Below are 18,093 nucleotides of genomic sequence, written 5' to 3'. Positions count from 1 at the left end.
AAACAACTAAACAAAAAAAGGATATAAGTGAACATGATAAACAAACTGAACCTTAACTTATTTAACAAAACAAAAGTTAATTTACAAATATACAAGTTGATCATGCATGAAAAGTGATATACACGATAACCGAGGTTCACCGGACTGTGGAATGAATGATATGAGGGAGATCACTGATCATAACACGTGACACTACTTAACACTGGATGAGAGAGTAAGATGCACAGTTGATGACCTCATCCTCAGTGAGGTCTGGAGTGAACTGCCTGAAAAGGACAAGAGTGCCTAGAGCAGTGGTTCCCAACTGGTGGTCCATGGACTACTGGTGGTCCATGATGACTTTTTGGGTGGTCCACAGGATGTCCACTGTATTTGGTAACAAACTGAAAATGACTATATAATTTTGAATTTACTGAAAACTCAGTGCGAACAATTTAATCAAAATAAAAAAATGGCCATTCATTTTATAATATTATTCCTATATAAGAAATGTATTGGCAGCCTTTAAGTTGTGTTAGAATTATTGTTAATTCATTTATATTCGATGTGTTGTTCATTGTGGCGTTTGAGTGACATGGTGTGAGTTCATTGCGGAGGTGACAGGCCATCCTGTTGATTCCTGTCAGCTGCCGCGCTGTGGCCACCAGCCAGACACCAGTAGCAACCAAACAGCTGAGATGATTAGTTGTATCATTCGTCCTGCGCTGTTTAACAGGTCTGGTGTAATTTGATTTCGTTTTTTTTCTGCAAAATGTAGTTTTTTTTTATGAAGCAGGGAGGAAGTGTGAACAGAGTGAAATATTTCTGGTCAATTGTTATGCTGCGTGCTGTGTTATGCTGGTTTATGCTGTTTACGGCACATGGTGTTACATTACTGACTTCATCTTACGTTTTATGGTTAGTATTGCCAAACTCAACGTGTAACTTATATTTCCTTGCACTGCCCACAGATCTGAATAAATAGCAATGGCGGGGAGGACTGTCAGGCGCAAATATTCAGAGGACTACATTAAATTCGGCTTCACTTGTCAAGAAAAAGATGGCATGGAATTACCACAGTGTGTTATTTGCTTCAAAGTCTTGGGGAATGAGTCACTGAAGCCAGCTAAGCTTAAGCTCCATCTCGAAAAGTGTCACCCCAGTTTGTTGCAAAAGGATATAGATTATTTTGAGCGGCAGTTATCAGCTCTCAAGCGGCAGCGCCTTGACTCATCAGGTACATTCTATGAAAAGACCTCCAGTGCAGTGCGAGCTTCCTACATTGTAGAATACAAAGTTGCACAGGCCAAGAAGCCTCATACAATTGTAGAGCAACTTGTGCTACCTTGTGCAAAAGAAATGGTGAGACTTGTTGTCGGTGAGGACACAGCACGGAAGCTAAATGATATATCTGTATCTAATAACACTGTATCGAGACGGATAGATGATATCTCACAAAACATCAGTGAACAAGTTGTGGATGAAATAAAGAAATCTCCATTGTTTGCCATACAGTTGGATGAATCAACTGATGTCTCATTGTCCTCTCAGCTAATGGTGTTTGCACGATACATGGTTGATGGGGACGTCAAAGAAGAATTTCTCTTTCGTAAGACTCTTGACACCACCACAAGGGCTCAGGATGTGTTAGAAGTTGTTGACAATTTCTTCGAAGCAAATGGTCTGGATTGGAAAAATTTGGTGGGTGTTACCACTGATGGTGCACCTGCAATGCTAGGCTCAAGATCAGGCTTCCAAGCGTTGGTGAAGCAGCGTGCTCCATTGGTAACTGGTATTCATTGCTTCATTCACAGAGAGGCATTAGCGTCAAAAACACTGCCGGATCACCTGAACGCCATTTTCAAAGGATTAGTGAAGGTGGTTAATTACATCAAATCATCAGCAGTGAACACCAGGCTGTTCAGAAAATTATGTCAGGACATGGGTTCCGACTTTGAGGTGTTGTTGTTCTACACTTCTGTACGGTGGTTGTCAGCAGGGAACTTACTCAACAGAATTTTTGAACTAAGAGAAGAACTGACTTTCTTTCTCCAGTCTCAAGGGAAAGAGGATTTAAGAAATATGCTAACACAGTCAGAATTAGAACTTGCATACCTTGCTGATATTTTTGGAATCTTGAACAAACTGAATCTTCAGCTGCAAGGGAAATGTGCAAATCTGTTCTCTCACCAAGGCATCATCAGGGCTTTTCTTGAGAAACTAGAACTCTGGATCGGACGAGTCGCAAGTGACAATTTGGTTCAGTTTCCACGTGTGGATGCCGTGCTCGGGGAAAAGAAAGGCATTCAGATGCAAATTCTCGAGCATTTACGAAATCTGCGGGATGAATTTCAGCATTACTTTCCAGAGGTGGACATGACAAGGGATGAGTTAGTTCCAGAGGATCTGCAGGAGGAATTTTTGGAGCTGAAAAATGATTTGGCGGCTCAAGATATGTACCAACGATCTACCATGGAAAAATTTTGGGCCAGCATGATTGGTACTTACCCAAATCTGTCATCACATGCACTCAGATATCTTTTGCCATTTGCATCAACTTACATGTGTGAGAGTGGGTTTTCATGTCTGCTGCACATTAAGTCGAAACAGAGGAATCGTCTTGCAGTGGAAAGCGATATTCGTTGTGCATTATCAAGTACCGCTCCTAATATTGAAAAGCTTGTGAGTGAGAAAAGAATCCAAAAGTCTGGTTGCAAGTAAAAATGAATGAATATAATTTGAAAGGAATGTGTTTATTAGTTGTATACTCCTGCATAATTTGAAAATTCTGTTTGTTAGAAATAAATTTTAGGGCAAAATGTTACACAACTATTCTATTTCCAGGAAATTATGTTTTTAAGAAATATTAAAATGTTAGCTGGCTATTATTTTGTATAATTTCTCGAAATTATTTTGAATAAATGTATTTCAAACAAAAATGCTTGTTGTGTATACTTTTTTATACTTAATCAAAAATGAAATGGTCCACAACATTTTTCTTATTGGGTTGGTGGTCCATGGCCTGAAACGAGTTGGGAACCACTGGCCTAGAGGTAAACTCTGAAAGACAAGAACGAAGCAGAGAAGCTTCACAAGAGAAGAGACAGTGGTTCAAAAGTACGAAAATCAGAAAGGAAAGCAAATGAAGCTTGAAACCGGTGAACCCCAAACTTAAATACTTCCCAATATAGATTTTAAATTACCTACAATCTTTATACATAAGTTTTACGTAACAGAATACAAAGCACACCCTAACATAATAGATACTGTATCAGACATATATAAAGATGATACAACAAATATCAATTTGGAAAATAGAGCAATACAAATACCGTTAAGCAGTAAAATCAGACAGGGCTGCACTGGATCAAAAACACTTTTCAAATTAATAACAAATCAAATAATAATAGATTTAGAAGAGAAAGGAACAGGTTTTAAAATTGATACGTGTAACATCAGTGTCCTATTTTTTGCAGATGATGGCCTACATTTATCAAAATCAATAGAGAGGCAGCTAACAACACAAAAATACTTACCGAAATAAGCAACAAATTTGGCCTAGAAATTAATAAAGACAAATGTAGTATTGTGGGAAATATTTTCCCCCAGAGCAGTTGTGCTCTCTATTTTCATCATAGTTATCCCTGGTTAAAGGCAGAGGAAAAACTGAGACCGTTGTTAATTGTTCAAGCGGTTTTAATAACCCAGAAATTACGTTCTCTTTAATAATTCTTGTTATTGATAAATTAAATGCTACTGCATTTAACCCCCGTGGACAACTATACATTGTAAATACATGTACTTATGTGGTATTTTCTACTGACCTAAACTGCGTCTGCGTGTTAGGTGACGTGGCAAGCAGGGAAAGATTCTTCTGTTTACACAGTTAAAGGGAATATTTGGTCTAACTTAAGTTTAAGTAAAACTAAGATTAATTTGTTAGATTTACCCTGTACATATCATGAGGTAATTTACTGTATTTAGTACTGTAAATAATTAATAGTTGGCAACCTACCATTCTATGAGGGAGGTGGGTCCTGCTGCACACCGCACTCCGTTTCTAGTCACTCTCAAGCTAGCACGGTTGTATATACACACCATAAGGACGCTTGCTTGCTCAAGCAATTGCACTAAGCAGCCTCATCGTCATCGGTTAACAATCACTCCCTCTTAACTAGCTAAGTAACCTTTATGAATTGGCCAATTCAAGGGGGGATTAGCTATGAGATAGAAGAGAAATAGTTATTGTAGGTGAGTTAAGGTTAAGTTATGTTTCGCCTAACTCTATGAGACTTGTTTGATTTACTTAAGAACAACTTTATAGACGAGTAACGACCTACGAGTTGTTTATTAGTAAATGCCAGACATTTCTATCATAGCGGTGCCCCGGCAGGGATACCGACTTGTATACATTAAATATTTTTCACATTTGGTGCCCAGAAAGAGGGTCCCGATTTGTTTACCAGAACTATTAAACATTTTTCACATTTTTGGTGCCCCGACCGAGTGAGGAAAACCGATGTGTGCCGAAGCGCTGAATGTGTTTAAAGTTGCTTTTGTGGGACACAGTTTACTACCACGTTCGATTGAAGTGGAAGACGTGGACGTACGTGTCTATAGAGCTCCGGGAGGAAAGGCAAGCTCTTTCTCTGAAGATGAAAGGCTGAATACCGTACTAGACTGGGAGCATGACCGTACGGTCCTGTTCCTTGGAAGAAATGATATCCATGAGGACGTGGAGGTCAATTAAGTGATGGAGAATATTTTAGCAGTGGTAGGAGCCATAGAGGGCTCTTGTAAATCCTCAGTAGCCATAACCCTCCTCGAGCCAAGGAACCTGCCATATGGCTCTCCAGTTTGTTATGGAACATATAAATTAGTTAGCAGAGCTGTAAACCGAAAGTTGCAACGGGCCAGGAAGGGAAGGGATTTCATACATTTTAATGCCAAGCCCTTCTAAGCAATGTTGAAAGCTGATGGTATACATTGGAACCATCATGGTAGGGAAGCGGTTCTGCAGAAATTTATAAATTATGTACAACACAAGAAAGGAGAGTTCTATGCTGTACAAGCTATGGGTGGGCCGATGGAGTATTGAGGTAATTAATTCTGAGCTCGGGGAATATGGGTGTTTTGGCAATTGAGTGTGGGGATGAAATAAAACCCTAGAGGTTTAATAACCCTGGGGGATAGGTTGAAATTATAGACCTAATCCCTACACTCCTCAAAATTAAATAAATAGCTGAGCTGTAATGAATATTGCGAAATTGGGAGAGGGGATAATTTGCACAATGAGGACTTAATCCCTACCCTCTTCAAAATTTAAAATAATCAAATCATTACTAAGTTGAGGTAAATCTGTGGTTGGAATTCATAATTAAATTATTAAATTAGAACTCCGTCAACATGTCTGTTTCTTTATTGCAAAGATCTTCTAGTAGTAAGGCAGGATGGGTAACTAGAGCCATAAATGATTGTAACCAGTCGTTGGACCAAATACCTCTGTCCAAGGAGAGAATAAATAGTCTCCTAAATATCCTGAAAGATCGATGGAGTAAGTACGAAGAGAATTACTTAACTTTAGAAGCGGCTATAGTAAAGGCTGAGAATAAGGAACTCTTAGAGTCAGAAACCATGAAGTTTGAAAACAAATTAGAAGAATACTTAACTGTAGTAAAGACACTAGTCATAAACTTGTAGCACAGCAGAGTAGAGCTGTGTTACCACAAATAACGCTTCCGGAGTTTGATGGAGAGCAGAACTGGAAATCCTTCTGGGACCAGTTCAAATATTTGGTACACGATAGAACAGATCTCCCTAAAGCCACGAAACTTACGTATTTGTTAGGACAGGTCAAAGGAACACCATATCAACTGATAAAAGAATTACCAGTAGAAGAAAATAATTATGAGGTGGCTTTGACCATCCTTAGACAAAATTACGAAGACAGGGAGCAAGTTATAAATCAATTATTGAGGGCTCTAATAGAATTACCCACGCCTAGGCACGATTTTGATTCCTTGCAAAAATTTCTAATTGCACTAAGTTGTAATTTAAAGGCCTTAGGTACTTACGAAGATATTAAGACATCACATTGGGTGCTTTCAAGAATTGTGTCCTTAAAGCTACCACCGAAGACCAAGGATGCTTTGTATGGTAGGTACCAGAAGGATAATTTCTCCTGTGAAGAGATTGAGGAAGGCTTGATACAACTCTGTAAACATTTGCAAGGAACATTAAACACTACTGAGGTCAAACAGAAGACTGAAGTAAAGAAAAAACCCACTAACCAACTGATTGGGAAAGTTAAGTCAGAGAAGACTAAGTATGTGCCTAAAGAAGAGATAGGTACTTTCCTTAGCTCCACAAAGGCCGAGGATAAAGTATTAAAGATAAGGAAGAGACATGCTGAGGATATTAAGGAAATAAAACCTTCCATGGTAAAAGACAGGAAAGTTTGTGTCTTTTGTGGTGAGCAACATTCCAGTGTATCTTGTCAACCGTACCCTGATTATGCTTCTAGAGTAGGGAAGCTTCAGGAACTGGGGTGTTGTATAATCTGTACGAACTCTGAACATACTGCCGCGGACTGTAAGACTAAATTAAATATTTGCTTTAAATGCAAAAAAGATCATCATAGTGCTTTATGCCCTAGGATGAAAATTGAGGTTCCTAAACCTGTAGGCTTCAATATCAAAATTGCAAAAGGGAATGCTCCATTAGTAATTCCAGCTGCAGTACCAATAGCAGATGTGAAAGTATTGTTTGAGAATAGAAACCAATTAGTATATACCCTGTTTGATACGGGTGCTCAGAAAACTTTCATTTTTTGCAGACATTGTGGAGAAATTAAAGTTACCAGTTATCGGCAAGGTAAATCTAGCCATTAAAGGATTTTTAACAACTAAGAAAGCTCAGTCGTTTGATTTAGTTAGACCTGTAATACAATTAGGCAGATATAAATGCCGTATAACAGCAGCTGTGCTTGATACTATGGAGACAAGTATATACATAAAGGGATTGAAAGAAACCTCTGATCATCTACAAAGCTCAGGGATAAAGTTGGCTAAACGGAATGTGGAATCAGATACTGTGGGTCCCATAAAAATGATAATTGGTTCTGATTATTGTGGAAGATTCCTACATAGGACTTTCAAAAAGAATAAGGTACAGTTGTTCAAAAGTCCAGGAGGTAACCTTATTATGGGCCAGTTGCCTTTTCCAAAACAAGTTAAAGGAGAGGCCAAACTAGTAGATTCAGTCTTTGTTACCCCCACACAGTCATTGATGGTAGGTAGAATAGGTGCAGAATTAGAACCTACTCAGATAAATGACTTGTTGGATGAAAATATTGAACCTGTACACAAACTGTGGGACCTAGACAGTGTAGGAATACACTCTGAGGAACCAACCCCTGAAGATAAGATAACTTTGGATCTGTATAATCAGTCTGTGGAATTTAAGGATGGACAGTATTGGGTAGGATTACCATGGAAACTAAACCATTCAGAGTTGCCAACAAATTACCAAGCAGCTAAAGCTCAGTTAAATTCTCTTCTAAGAAAGTTGAGAGATAAACCAGGACATCTGATCCTATATGATAATATTATAAGGGATCAATTGAAGAATAAATTTATAGAAGAGGTAGAATACTCTGTTAACCACAAAGAAGGACACTACTTACCACATCATGCTGTAAGCAAGGATTCAGTTAATACTCACATAAGGATAGTATTCAACTGTAGTAGTAAAGCGTCCAAGGGATCAGCTAGCTTGAACGATTGCCTATACTCTGGACCTACACTAACAGAGAAGTTAGGGGGTGTGTTACTAAGATTTAGAGAGAAACCTTACGCTTACACAGCAGACATTAGTAAGGCGTTTCTCAGAATAGGACTGAGAGATGAGGATAGGAAATTTACAAGATTCCTCTGGCCTCATGATCCTCAAAATGAGGATAGTCCATTGAAAACTTACTGTTTCCGATCGGTGCTCTTTGGCTCTTGTGCTAGTCCTTTCCTACTTTGCAACACTTTAAAGCATCATTTTGAAAATGCCAAATGTCCAGAAATAGGGCAGGCTTTTTATATGGATAATTTGCAAGGTGTTGCTGATACAGAGTCGGAAGCTTTGAAGGCTTATGAAGTAGCCAATTCCGAATGTGGGAAGGCAAATTTGCCGTTACAGAGCTGGAATACAAATTCACCGCTTTTGAGGAATAAAATACAAGAGGACTATCCAGATTCTGACATTCCCAAAATTCAAAATGTGTTAGGTCTTAACTGGGATACAATAGCTGAAATAATAAGTTTGAAACCAATTAAGTTCTCTGATGTCACTCTCACCAAGAGGTCCTTGTTAAGTCAGGTTTCCAAGCTATTTGACCCATTAGGTTTTGTTAGTCCTATAGTTATTAGGGGCAAATGTTTAGTACAGGAGGCTTGGCGAGAAAAGTTAGACTGGGACACCGAATTAGGTGAGACATATGTGGAACAATGGGAACAGATTAGAAAGGAGTTTGAAACTACATCCAGCATATGTATTCCCAGGAAAATAAACAGTAATGAGAAGTCGCACTTACACATATTTTGTGATGCTTCTCAAAGGGCCTATGGAGCAGTAGCTTATTGCGCAACTGGAGAGGATAGTAAGATTATAATGTCCAAAGCCAGAGTTGCGCCAATTAAAGAAAGAACCCTACCTCAAATGGAATTGGCTTCCATAGAAGTAGGAACTAAATTGGCCAGGTATATAACCACTACTCTTGATACTCAGTTTGAGGATATTTACATATGGACTGACAGTGAGATTTGTCTTTACTGGATAGAGAAGGAAGACAGTAAAATTCCTTTCGTCTGTAATAGAGTGAAGACTATTAAAGGGCTGTCTTCCAAATTTAATTTCATGCATGTGTCCTCCAAACAAAATCCAGCTGATCTGCTCTCGAGAGGTTCGACCGTAAGGAGACTGATCAAAGATAACTTGTGGTTTAAAGGTCCTAAATGGTTACTCACTAAGGATTGGCCTGAACAGAAACAGTACAGTATTGCTGAGATTAGTGTAGTGAACTTGGATCCTATAGTACCTGGGCCAGAAGTAATTGACATCAGACGATTCTCGTCAATAAGACAACTTCTAAATACTACTAAATTGGTTGTTAAATTTTTGAATAAGAAGGTGGGGTTTCAGAAATTAGATCCCCTTGACTACTGGCTGAAAAGAGTACAAAGAAATTCTTACGGGGAAATATATAAACTTTTAGGCCAAGACACTGGAAAAGGGAATAAGCTGATATAGAATTTAGGCTTGTTCTTAGACGGAAAAGGTCTGATAAGATGTCGAGGCCGATTGGTAAAGGCTGACTTGCCCATCCAAACCAAACATCCCAATTTGTTACCTAAGAGTGGATGCTTTGTACAACTTATTATAAAGGAAGCCCATGATTCCACTCTCCATGGAGGTGTACCACAGACCTTAGCCCAAATTCGGGAAAGGTACTGGATTCCTAAGGGTAGACTGTAGCACCAGTCGAGCAGGGCAGTACTCCCGAGGTGGATGGAAAGCTGATGACAGGGAGTGCTGGAGCTCCCGTTTCATCAGCCCTCAGGACTAGTTCCTGACCATCCCCCTTTGCTGAACTTTTTCAGTGTCTCAGTTGCACAGAGAGTAGGCCAGCATGCTCTCCAGTACAAATTTCTCTAACTATCTACACCAAACTACATGCACAGTACACACTACACTTCCTTTTCCAATAATCAAAAATCATGGCGTCACAACACACAGCCTCGGAGTCCCCGGGGAGGGGACCATAAATGCCCCCACCATCCGCCCCTCTCCCGATGACGACTCGAGGTGCCTGGAACCACTGTCTGACTCTCTTCTTCTTCATTTCTGCAACATTCGCGGCCTTTCCTCTAACTTTCGCTCTGTTGAGCACCACCTCTCCTTCTCTAAACCTCACCTTCTTTTTCTAACGGAGACTCAGCTGTCTGAGACAACTGACAGCAAACCCTTTTCTGTATCCTCCTACTTTCTCTATACTCATTTCAAAGCCAAAGGTGGCTGTTGTGTATATATACGCAACGACTTATCTTGCTCTCGTGTTCCTGAACTCGATTCTTCTGAATTCTCTAAACTCTGGCTTCGGCTTTCCTGTCATTCTCTGACTAAATATATCTGTGCTGTTTACATATCCCCTAATTCTACTGACTATCAAAAATTCTTCGACTATCTTACTTCTACGATGGAACACATTCTATCCATTTCTCCTTTCTCTGAAATCTCCATTCTAGGAGATATCAATGTTCACCACCACCTTTGGCTCTCCTCTCCTTTCACAGATCCACCTGGTGAACAAGCCTGCATCTTTTCTATCCTTAATGACCTAGAGCAGCTTGTACAGCACCCTACCCGTATCCCTGACTGCCTTGGAGAGAGCTCCAACATACTTGACCTCTTCCTCACAACTAATCCTTCTGCTTACTCTGTTAACCCCTTAACCGCGGGTGTCATTCCAGAATGACGGCGACAAAACTGGACCAAACCGCGGGTGGCATTCTGGAATGATCGTGAATATTTTGAACACCGCGCATTTTCCCGGCGCGCAAATATTCTCACGCAAGAGTAGCTGTCGAGTTCTTTCACGCCAGCCATCCCACACCTCGCTCCTCCAACCCCGAGGGGACCCCCCCCACCCCTGCCCTGACCCGCGTCAGTCAGTATCTGTCCAGCTCTGTGCGTGATAATGGCGCTCCGTCCCGACTCATCGTCGCTCGCTTCCTCCTCTACAATGTTTAGTGCTAGTGTTCCCTCTACCTCTACACCGGTAAAGGAACTGCCGACGGCGAGGCAGAAGGGGTTGAGCACTCCTGAAATTAGAACTGAGCTGGACAAAACAGTAAGTACTACTCTTGATTGTGGCAGTGAAAGTGACACACTCACAGCAAGCAGTGATGATTTGGCAGTGATTGGTGGTGAACCATTTTCCATTGATAGTGACAGTGATGAAAGTGATCGTGTTGATTCCCCCCACCACCCCCAACTTACTCTGGGAAAGGAAAGGCTCCTATGGGCAAATCTGGTATTGCACGTGGGAAGGGAGTGAAGCGCAGGCTCACGTCTCCCACACCAGGCCCTAGTACGCATTTCCCATCAATTTCCCGTTCCCCTAGCCCAATTGCCCTCACATCATCATCATCATCATCTGTCGTGCCCTCTCCTCAGTCTACATCATCTGAGGAGTACGAATTACCAAAGCCTGCAAAGCGAGGGAAGGCAGGCCGTGCAGGCCGTGCAGGCAGGCCTAGAACAAAGGGGATGCGTGGCAGTTGGAGGGCAAAGCTGGGCGATAAGCGAGGCGATAAGCAAGGTGATAAGCGGGGTAGAAAGGGTCAAGTTTCACCACGCACCAGGTCAGAAACCCCCCCGCCTGCCCCCCGCTCAGTTCCCTCACCCGCGCCACCCCCCCACTCACTGCCCCCGCACTCACCCCCCTCCCCGTTGCCTCCTGCCTCACCCACCTCCCGCTTGCCTCCTGCCTCACCTCCTGCCTCACCCATTGCCTCTACATCAGCTCCTTCTCACGGGGAAACGAGTGGAATGCAACCTGCCCCTGCCACTGAACCACACACAGGGCAAGTTGATGCATTTGTTTGGACTGACGGTGGAGATTTCCAGCCACACAATCCACCGTTTGATATGACAAATGCTGGAATACAGCCTGCCTTCCCATGCAACGCAGGTGATGAGTTTGTTGATTACTTCCTGGCCTTCCTTAATGATGAAATTGTGCAGCATGTCAGCGATGAGACCAATTGGTATGCAACTCAGTGTGCAGCACAAGGGCTGGGACCTATTGGCTCGCCAAAGCAAGTGTCGTGGTTGCCTGTCGGGATCAGAGAGCTGTATGTTTTTTTTGCACTCATGTTTTTGATGCCCCATATAAAGAGACATGAGTTGGAGGAGTACTGGCTCGTGGATGACATAACTACTATCCCCATATTCGGGAAGTATATGTCACGGGATCGGTTCCGACAGCTGCTTGGATACCTGCACTTCGCTGATAATGACAACCCGTCCCAAACTGACCCTTTGTGGAAAGTGAGGGATTTCCTCAACAAGATTAGGGATCGATTTATGCGATTTTTCAGGCCTATGCAGAAAGTCTTCATAGACGAGTCCCTGGTATTGTTCAGAGGACGTCTCAAATTCAGGCAGTACATCCCCAGCAAACGCCACCGCTTTGGGATAAAGTTCTTTGTGCTGTGTGACTGTGAGACGGGGTATATAATGGATTTTGTCATTTACTCGGCTAGCACAATGGATGTGAACAGGAAAGACCCCCTTGGCTTCTCTGGCTCCGTTGTAAAAGTGCTGATGGAGAGGTATTTTGGTGGTAATCATGTGCTGTACACAGACAATTATTACACAGCACCGAAACTCTCCAAATACCTTGCTGAACACGGCATTGGCACTGTTGGCACTGTACGGAGCTATAGGAAAGAGTGGCCTAGTTTCCCCGAAGCATCATCATCATCCAGGGGAGATGTTCACCTGAAGAAGTCAGACAAGCTTCTTGCGATCAGGTGGCATAACAAGAAGGTTGTCAATATGATCAGCACCATCCACAAGGGGGAAATGAAGAGAACTGGGAAGGTCAGCTACAGGACGGGAGAGCCAATCATGAAGCCTGATGCCGTCATTGATTATAATGTAAATATGAGACTCGTTGATAAGTCTGATATGATGATTGGCGAAATAGACTGTCTCAGGAGAAACACCCGATGGTACAGGAAGGCTTGCCTGCACATGCTCGATATGTGCATGCTCAATGCCTTCATTCTTTACAAGACACAAGTCGGGGGCATAAGGCAACCATCACTGAGACAGTTTTCCAAGACTGTCGTGCAGCAGCTACTTGAACGATTTGGTCAGGTGACGGCATTGATCCCGAGGCGACACTCTGACACACAACCTGACCGTCTTGAGTGCCGCAATTACATGAGCCGGCACCAGCTTGTGAAATTGCCTCCTAAAGCAGGCGGCAGGTTGTCACAGGGCCGCTGCAGAGTATGTTCAACCACCACACGAAGGCCTATGACGAGAAAAATGAGCACACACCAGTGCCTTGAATGCCAAGTCGCTCTATGTGTAACTCCGTGCTTTGCCGAGTACCACTCTCTGAGTAAATACTGAAAGTGACAGTGATATACAGTGATGCGACAGTGACGTGCTTTGCCAATAATTGTATAATGGATAATGTAGTAATAAGGGATATTTTGCCTAGAAAATAAAGGAAATATTGGCCAGTATAATAAGTGATATTGTAATAAGAGAATCTGCGGCACTTGTGGAATTCTGCGGCACTTATGTAATTCTGTGATGCGCCAGTGACGCAATATAGTAATAAGTGCATTGTAAATATAATGTACATTGCCCATATTATATGTAAAATAATATTAGAAGTTAGAAAGAATGAAAAGATCGTAGGAAACGTCAGTGAGCGGGTGCCGCCGCAGTGAAGTGAGGCGCAGCCGCAGTGAAGAGCGGGCGCAGCCGCAGGGAAGTGCCTTTTACCTACCTCAGTGAACACAGAGTGGGTGTTTATCGTATGTACAGTGTTCATATATGTTTATATTACTATTATGAGAGAGTGGTTGGCATTTGGTACTGGTGTGTGGGGCGTAAAATAGTTATTTCACACCCCTCACTTCTAACGGCTCTCCCCGTCCTGTGAAAGTCAACGAAGTCATGAAACCTACATCAATGGAAAGCTGAAGGTTTGTACTTTCTAATGGTACCTTATTTTTTTCTCTAGCTTTATTCTGTGCAGAGTTATTAAGGTTTAAAGGTTTGTTTACATTTGGCTGGAAACCCCGCGGGAGAGGACAGTCAGACCAAAACAATACCCGCGGTTAAGGGGTTAATCTTTTCTCTCCGTTGGGCTCCTCCGATCACAACCTTATTACCTTAACCTGTCCTTTCACTCCAGTACGGCCTGTGGACCCTCCAGGGAAACGTCGTCTGTGGCATTTTGGAGCCGCGGACTGGGAGGCCCTCAGGCTGTACTTCTTTGATTTTCCCTGGAATGATTATTGCTTCCGTGGCCGGGAGCCATCTGAGTATGCCTTGTGCATTACGGAGGTTATTCTCTCGGGCATGGAAGCATACATTCCTTTCTCATATCCTTTGACTAACGCAAGAAAGCCTTGGTTTAATCACGCTTGTTCTCATGCTGTCCGCAACAAGGAGAGGGCCTACAAAAGGTACCAGAGCCAACCCACCCCTGAATCACATCATCTTTAAGTTTCTGCCCGGAATCGTGCTAAGTCTGTTCTTCGCTCTACTAAAAATAATTTCATCCATACTAAATGCTCTCAACTCTCCAACTCGAATTCTTCCCGCTCCTTCTGGCACCTTGCCAAAAATCTTTCTAACAACTTTACCTCATCATCCTTCCCTCCTCTTTTCTACTCTGATGGTTCTGTAGCTATTTCTTCTACTGATAAAGCAGATCTCTTCGCACAGACTTTCTCCTCCAATTCCACCTTAGACGATTCCGGTGCTGTTCCTCCATCACTTCCCCCCTCTGACTTCCTCATGGCTGACATTAAAATTTCTTCAGTTGATGTGTTTTCTGCCATCACTGGCCTCAGTACTAACAAGGCATATGGGCCTGATGGGGTCCCTCCTGTTGTTCTCAAGAACTGTGCTTCTGTGCTTACACCCTGCCTAGGCAAACTCTTTCGCCTTTGTCTGTCAACTTGTACCCTTCCTTCTTGCTGGAAGTTTGCTCTCATTCAGCCAGTCCCAAAGAAGGGTGACCACTCCCAACCCTCCAACTATCGTCCAATTGCTTTAACGTCCTGTATTTCAAAAGTTTTCAAGTCAATTCTTAATAGAAAAATTTTAAGGCATCTTTCCTATCACAACCTTCTTTCCGATCATCAGTATGGGTTCCGTCAGGGACGCTCCACTGGCCATCTTCTCACCTACCTTTCAGACTCCTGGTCATCCTCCTTTCGAGACTTTGGCGAAAGCTTTGCCATTGCACATGACATCTCAAAGGCTTTCGATCGAGTCTGGCACAAATCTTTAATTTCCAAATTGCCCTCCTACGGTTTCTATCCTTCTATCTGTGCCTTCATCACTAGCTTCCTTTCTGGTCGTTCTATAGCCGCTGTTGTAGATGGCCATCGTTCTTCTCCTAGATCTATCAACAGTGGTGTTCCTCAGGGCTCTGTCCTATCACCAACTCTCTTCCTTTTATCCATCAATGATCTTCTAAGCTGTACTGTACATCTAACCCTATCCACTCATATGCTGATGACTCCACCCTTCACCTTTCCATTCGGTTCTCGCAACGCCCATCTCAACAGTTGCTTCAACAAACAAGGGATGAGGCTATGGCACACCTAATGTCTGACTTGGCTCGTATCTCTGACTGGGGTAAAAATAATATGGTTGTTTTTAATGCATCTAAGACTCAGTTCTTACACCTATCAACCCGACAAATCTTCCACAGGTATACCTATTAATTTTAATAATATTCAGCTTAATCCTGCATCATCCTTGAACATGCTTGGGGTTTCATTTACTCGGGACTTATCTTGGAAAGATCATATTACATCTCTTGTAAAATCTGCTTCCAAGAGATTGGGTGTGCTAAGCCGACTCCGCTGTTTCTTTACCCCTGCACAGTTGTTTACTCTATACAGGGGTTTTATCCGCCCCTGTGTGGAGTACAACTCTCATGTGTGGGGAGGCTCCCCACATACAGCCCTTCTTAATAGGGTGGAGTCAAAGGCTTTTCGTCTCATTAACTCTCCTCCTCTTACTGACTCCCTTCAACCTCTGTCTCTTCACCGCACTGTTGCATCTTTATCTCTTTTCTATAGCTACTTTAATGGTCACTGCTACTCTGAACTGTCTGCTTGCGTTCCTCCACCTCTACGACAGGCGCATACCACCCGTCTGGCAGCAAACTCTCATCACTTTTCTGTCCAACTCTCTAATGCAAGAGTTAACCGTTACTCCCAGTCTTTCATTTATGCAACAGGTCAGCTCTGGAACTGTTTCCCTCTGTCTGTATTTCCTGCTGCCTATGATCTCCAGTCTTTCAAACGCAGTGTGTCCAGGGATCTCAAAATGATCGGATTTCGAATTTGGCTCTCTATTGTATTTTGTTTTTCTCTTTGAGGGAACTGTTACTGTGGGTTCATGGCCTTTGGTTCCTTCTTCCTCGCATAAAAAAAGAAAAAAAAGACAGGTAATTAAAAAATATCTCAAAAACTGCATCATTTGTAGGAGGTATGAGCAGTGACCTTATATCTACCCAGGACCACCAACCCTACCAAAGGATAGGGTGAACATAAGTCGGCCCTTCCATATAACAGGAGTGGACTACACAGGGGCTATAACTGTTACGGGTGAGGAAACTCCCCATAAAGTTTACATTTGTTTATTTACTTGTGCCTACACAAGGGCAGTCCATCTAGAACTAGCGGAAGACCTAAGCTCTGAGACATTCCTCAATGTCTTTCGCAGATTTGCTGCTAGAAGGTCTTGTCCTGGCAAGTTAATAAGCGACAACGGAACTTATTTCGTTGGAGCAGCACCTTTACTGTTGAACCTAATGAACGACCCAAAGGTTAAGTCGGCGCTGGGAATCCGAAATTGTATTTGGCAGTTCACAGCTCAAAGAGCTCCATGGCAAAATGGATTTACCGAAAGAATGATTGGTATTGTCAAGAACTGCCTGAGGAAAACATTACATAGAACTAAGATCACGAGAGAAGATTTAAGAACAGTAATAACTGAAATAAATGAGGCGTTACCCGTAGAAAGGGTCCAACACGCCACAAGTAAAAGTTTGCCAGAAAATGCACTCAAAGTTTGGTAATATTCACATGAGTATAACTAAGCTAATTGATGGGCTAGTGCCTTCATTTTTTTTTTAATTGAAGCTTGATATGTCTACTTTTTGACTATGACAATGCTTTAGTGGTTATTAGTTTAGAAATTTTTGTTTATTATTATTAATGATAATAATGCAATCAGATAATTAAATCCCGGTGTTTTTTCCTGCTATTACTGAACTATGAGTGCATTTTCTGCCACAATATTGGTTCAAGAATGGTGGTACATATTAATATGCATATTAATGATAGTGTAAATAATAATAATAATAATAATAATAATTATGGCAATTATTATTGACAATGAAGATGCTAAAATGGAACCTTGAGTGCATTTTCTTGTACAATGTTGGATGAAGAATGGTGGTACATGTTAATAACCATGCTAACACTGGTGTAAAACATAGTAATATTATTATTAATAATAATAATGATAATAATGGTATTATTATCGAAGATGAAAATGCTGTTATGGAACCTTCAGTGCTGATGATGATGAAGCTGTATAATCCGTCTGTATGTTACTGTCAGTCCAGTCATTATTACTGTTTTTATGCTTTGACAGCCACTCTGTTTAATGAATAATAATAACTGTAATATAGTTAATAATAATAAAGATATTATAATTGAAGATGAAGATGATGATGATGAACTTTTATAACCCGTCTTACCCCCCTCTGGAAGTGACGTAACCTCCCCACCACCTCCTACTCAACCCATCCCACCACACGTCTCGCTCACTTGACGGAATAGGCTAGTGTACCCTTCCTACATGCAGGCTGCCCGGGCCGATGGTGGTGGCGGTTGATACGGCTCATTCGTAGTTTTTTTTTTCACTGGACTATAACCCTTACTTCCGGTGTAGAAACTGGCTTTAAACCACTAACAGTGGATAAAGGAAGAGTTGTACTGTGGTTTTATGCAATATAAAGGTTTTGAACATAGGTGGCACGTTGGACCCTTTCTACAGGTAACCCCTCAATTGAAACCAGGATTAATAATAGACCCTTGACTTATCAAGATGACACTAGCGACTCGCTAGTGGCCTTAACACCAGCTCACATGTTATATGGCAGGAAGTTCCATCCGATGCCTTGTGTGGATATCCAGGAAGAAGTTGATGATCCTAACATAGAAAATAATGATTAAGGACAACATCTTCGGGAGGGATACCAACGTCTGAAAAGGGTGCTGGATA

General features: G+C 41.9%; 1 protein-coding gene across 1 annotated transcript in view; it reads left to right on the top strand.

Annotated features, from left to right (window-relative positions):
- The first annotated feature begins 966 nt into the window (after nucleotides 1-966).
- Nucleotides 967-18,093, top strand: part of LOC145395797 (protein FAM200C-like) — a 31,923-nt gene continuing 14,796 nt past the window's right edge. Inside the window, exon 1 of the mRNA XM_080269334.1 lies at nucleotides 967-2,661. Within this exon, the coding sequence (XP_080125460.1) occupies nucleotides 967-2,661 (1,695 nt within the window). The remainder of the gene's footprint in view (nucleotides 2,662-18,093) is intronic.

The sequence above is a fragment of the Coenobita brevimanus genome, chromosome 33 (genome assembly GCF_032717465.1).
Source record: "Coenobita brevimanus isolate Jiangsu-jjx chromosome 33, ASM3271746v2, whole genome shotgun sequence".
In the NCBI taxonomy this organism is placed as follows: domain Eukaryota; kingdom Metazoa; phylum Arthropoda; class Malacostraca; order Decapoda; family Coenobitidae; genus Coenobita; species Coenobita brevimanus.
The sequence above is the reverse complement of the archived record's forward strand: the minus strand, read 5'-3'. Positions and strand labels throughout refer to the sequence as shown.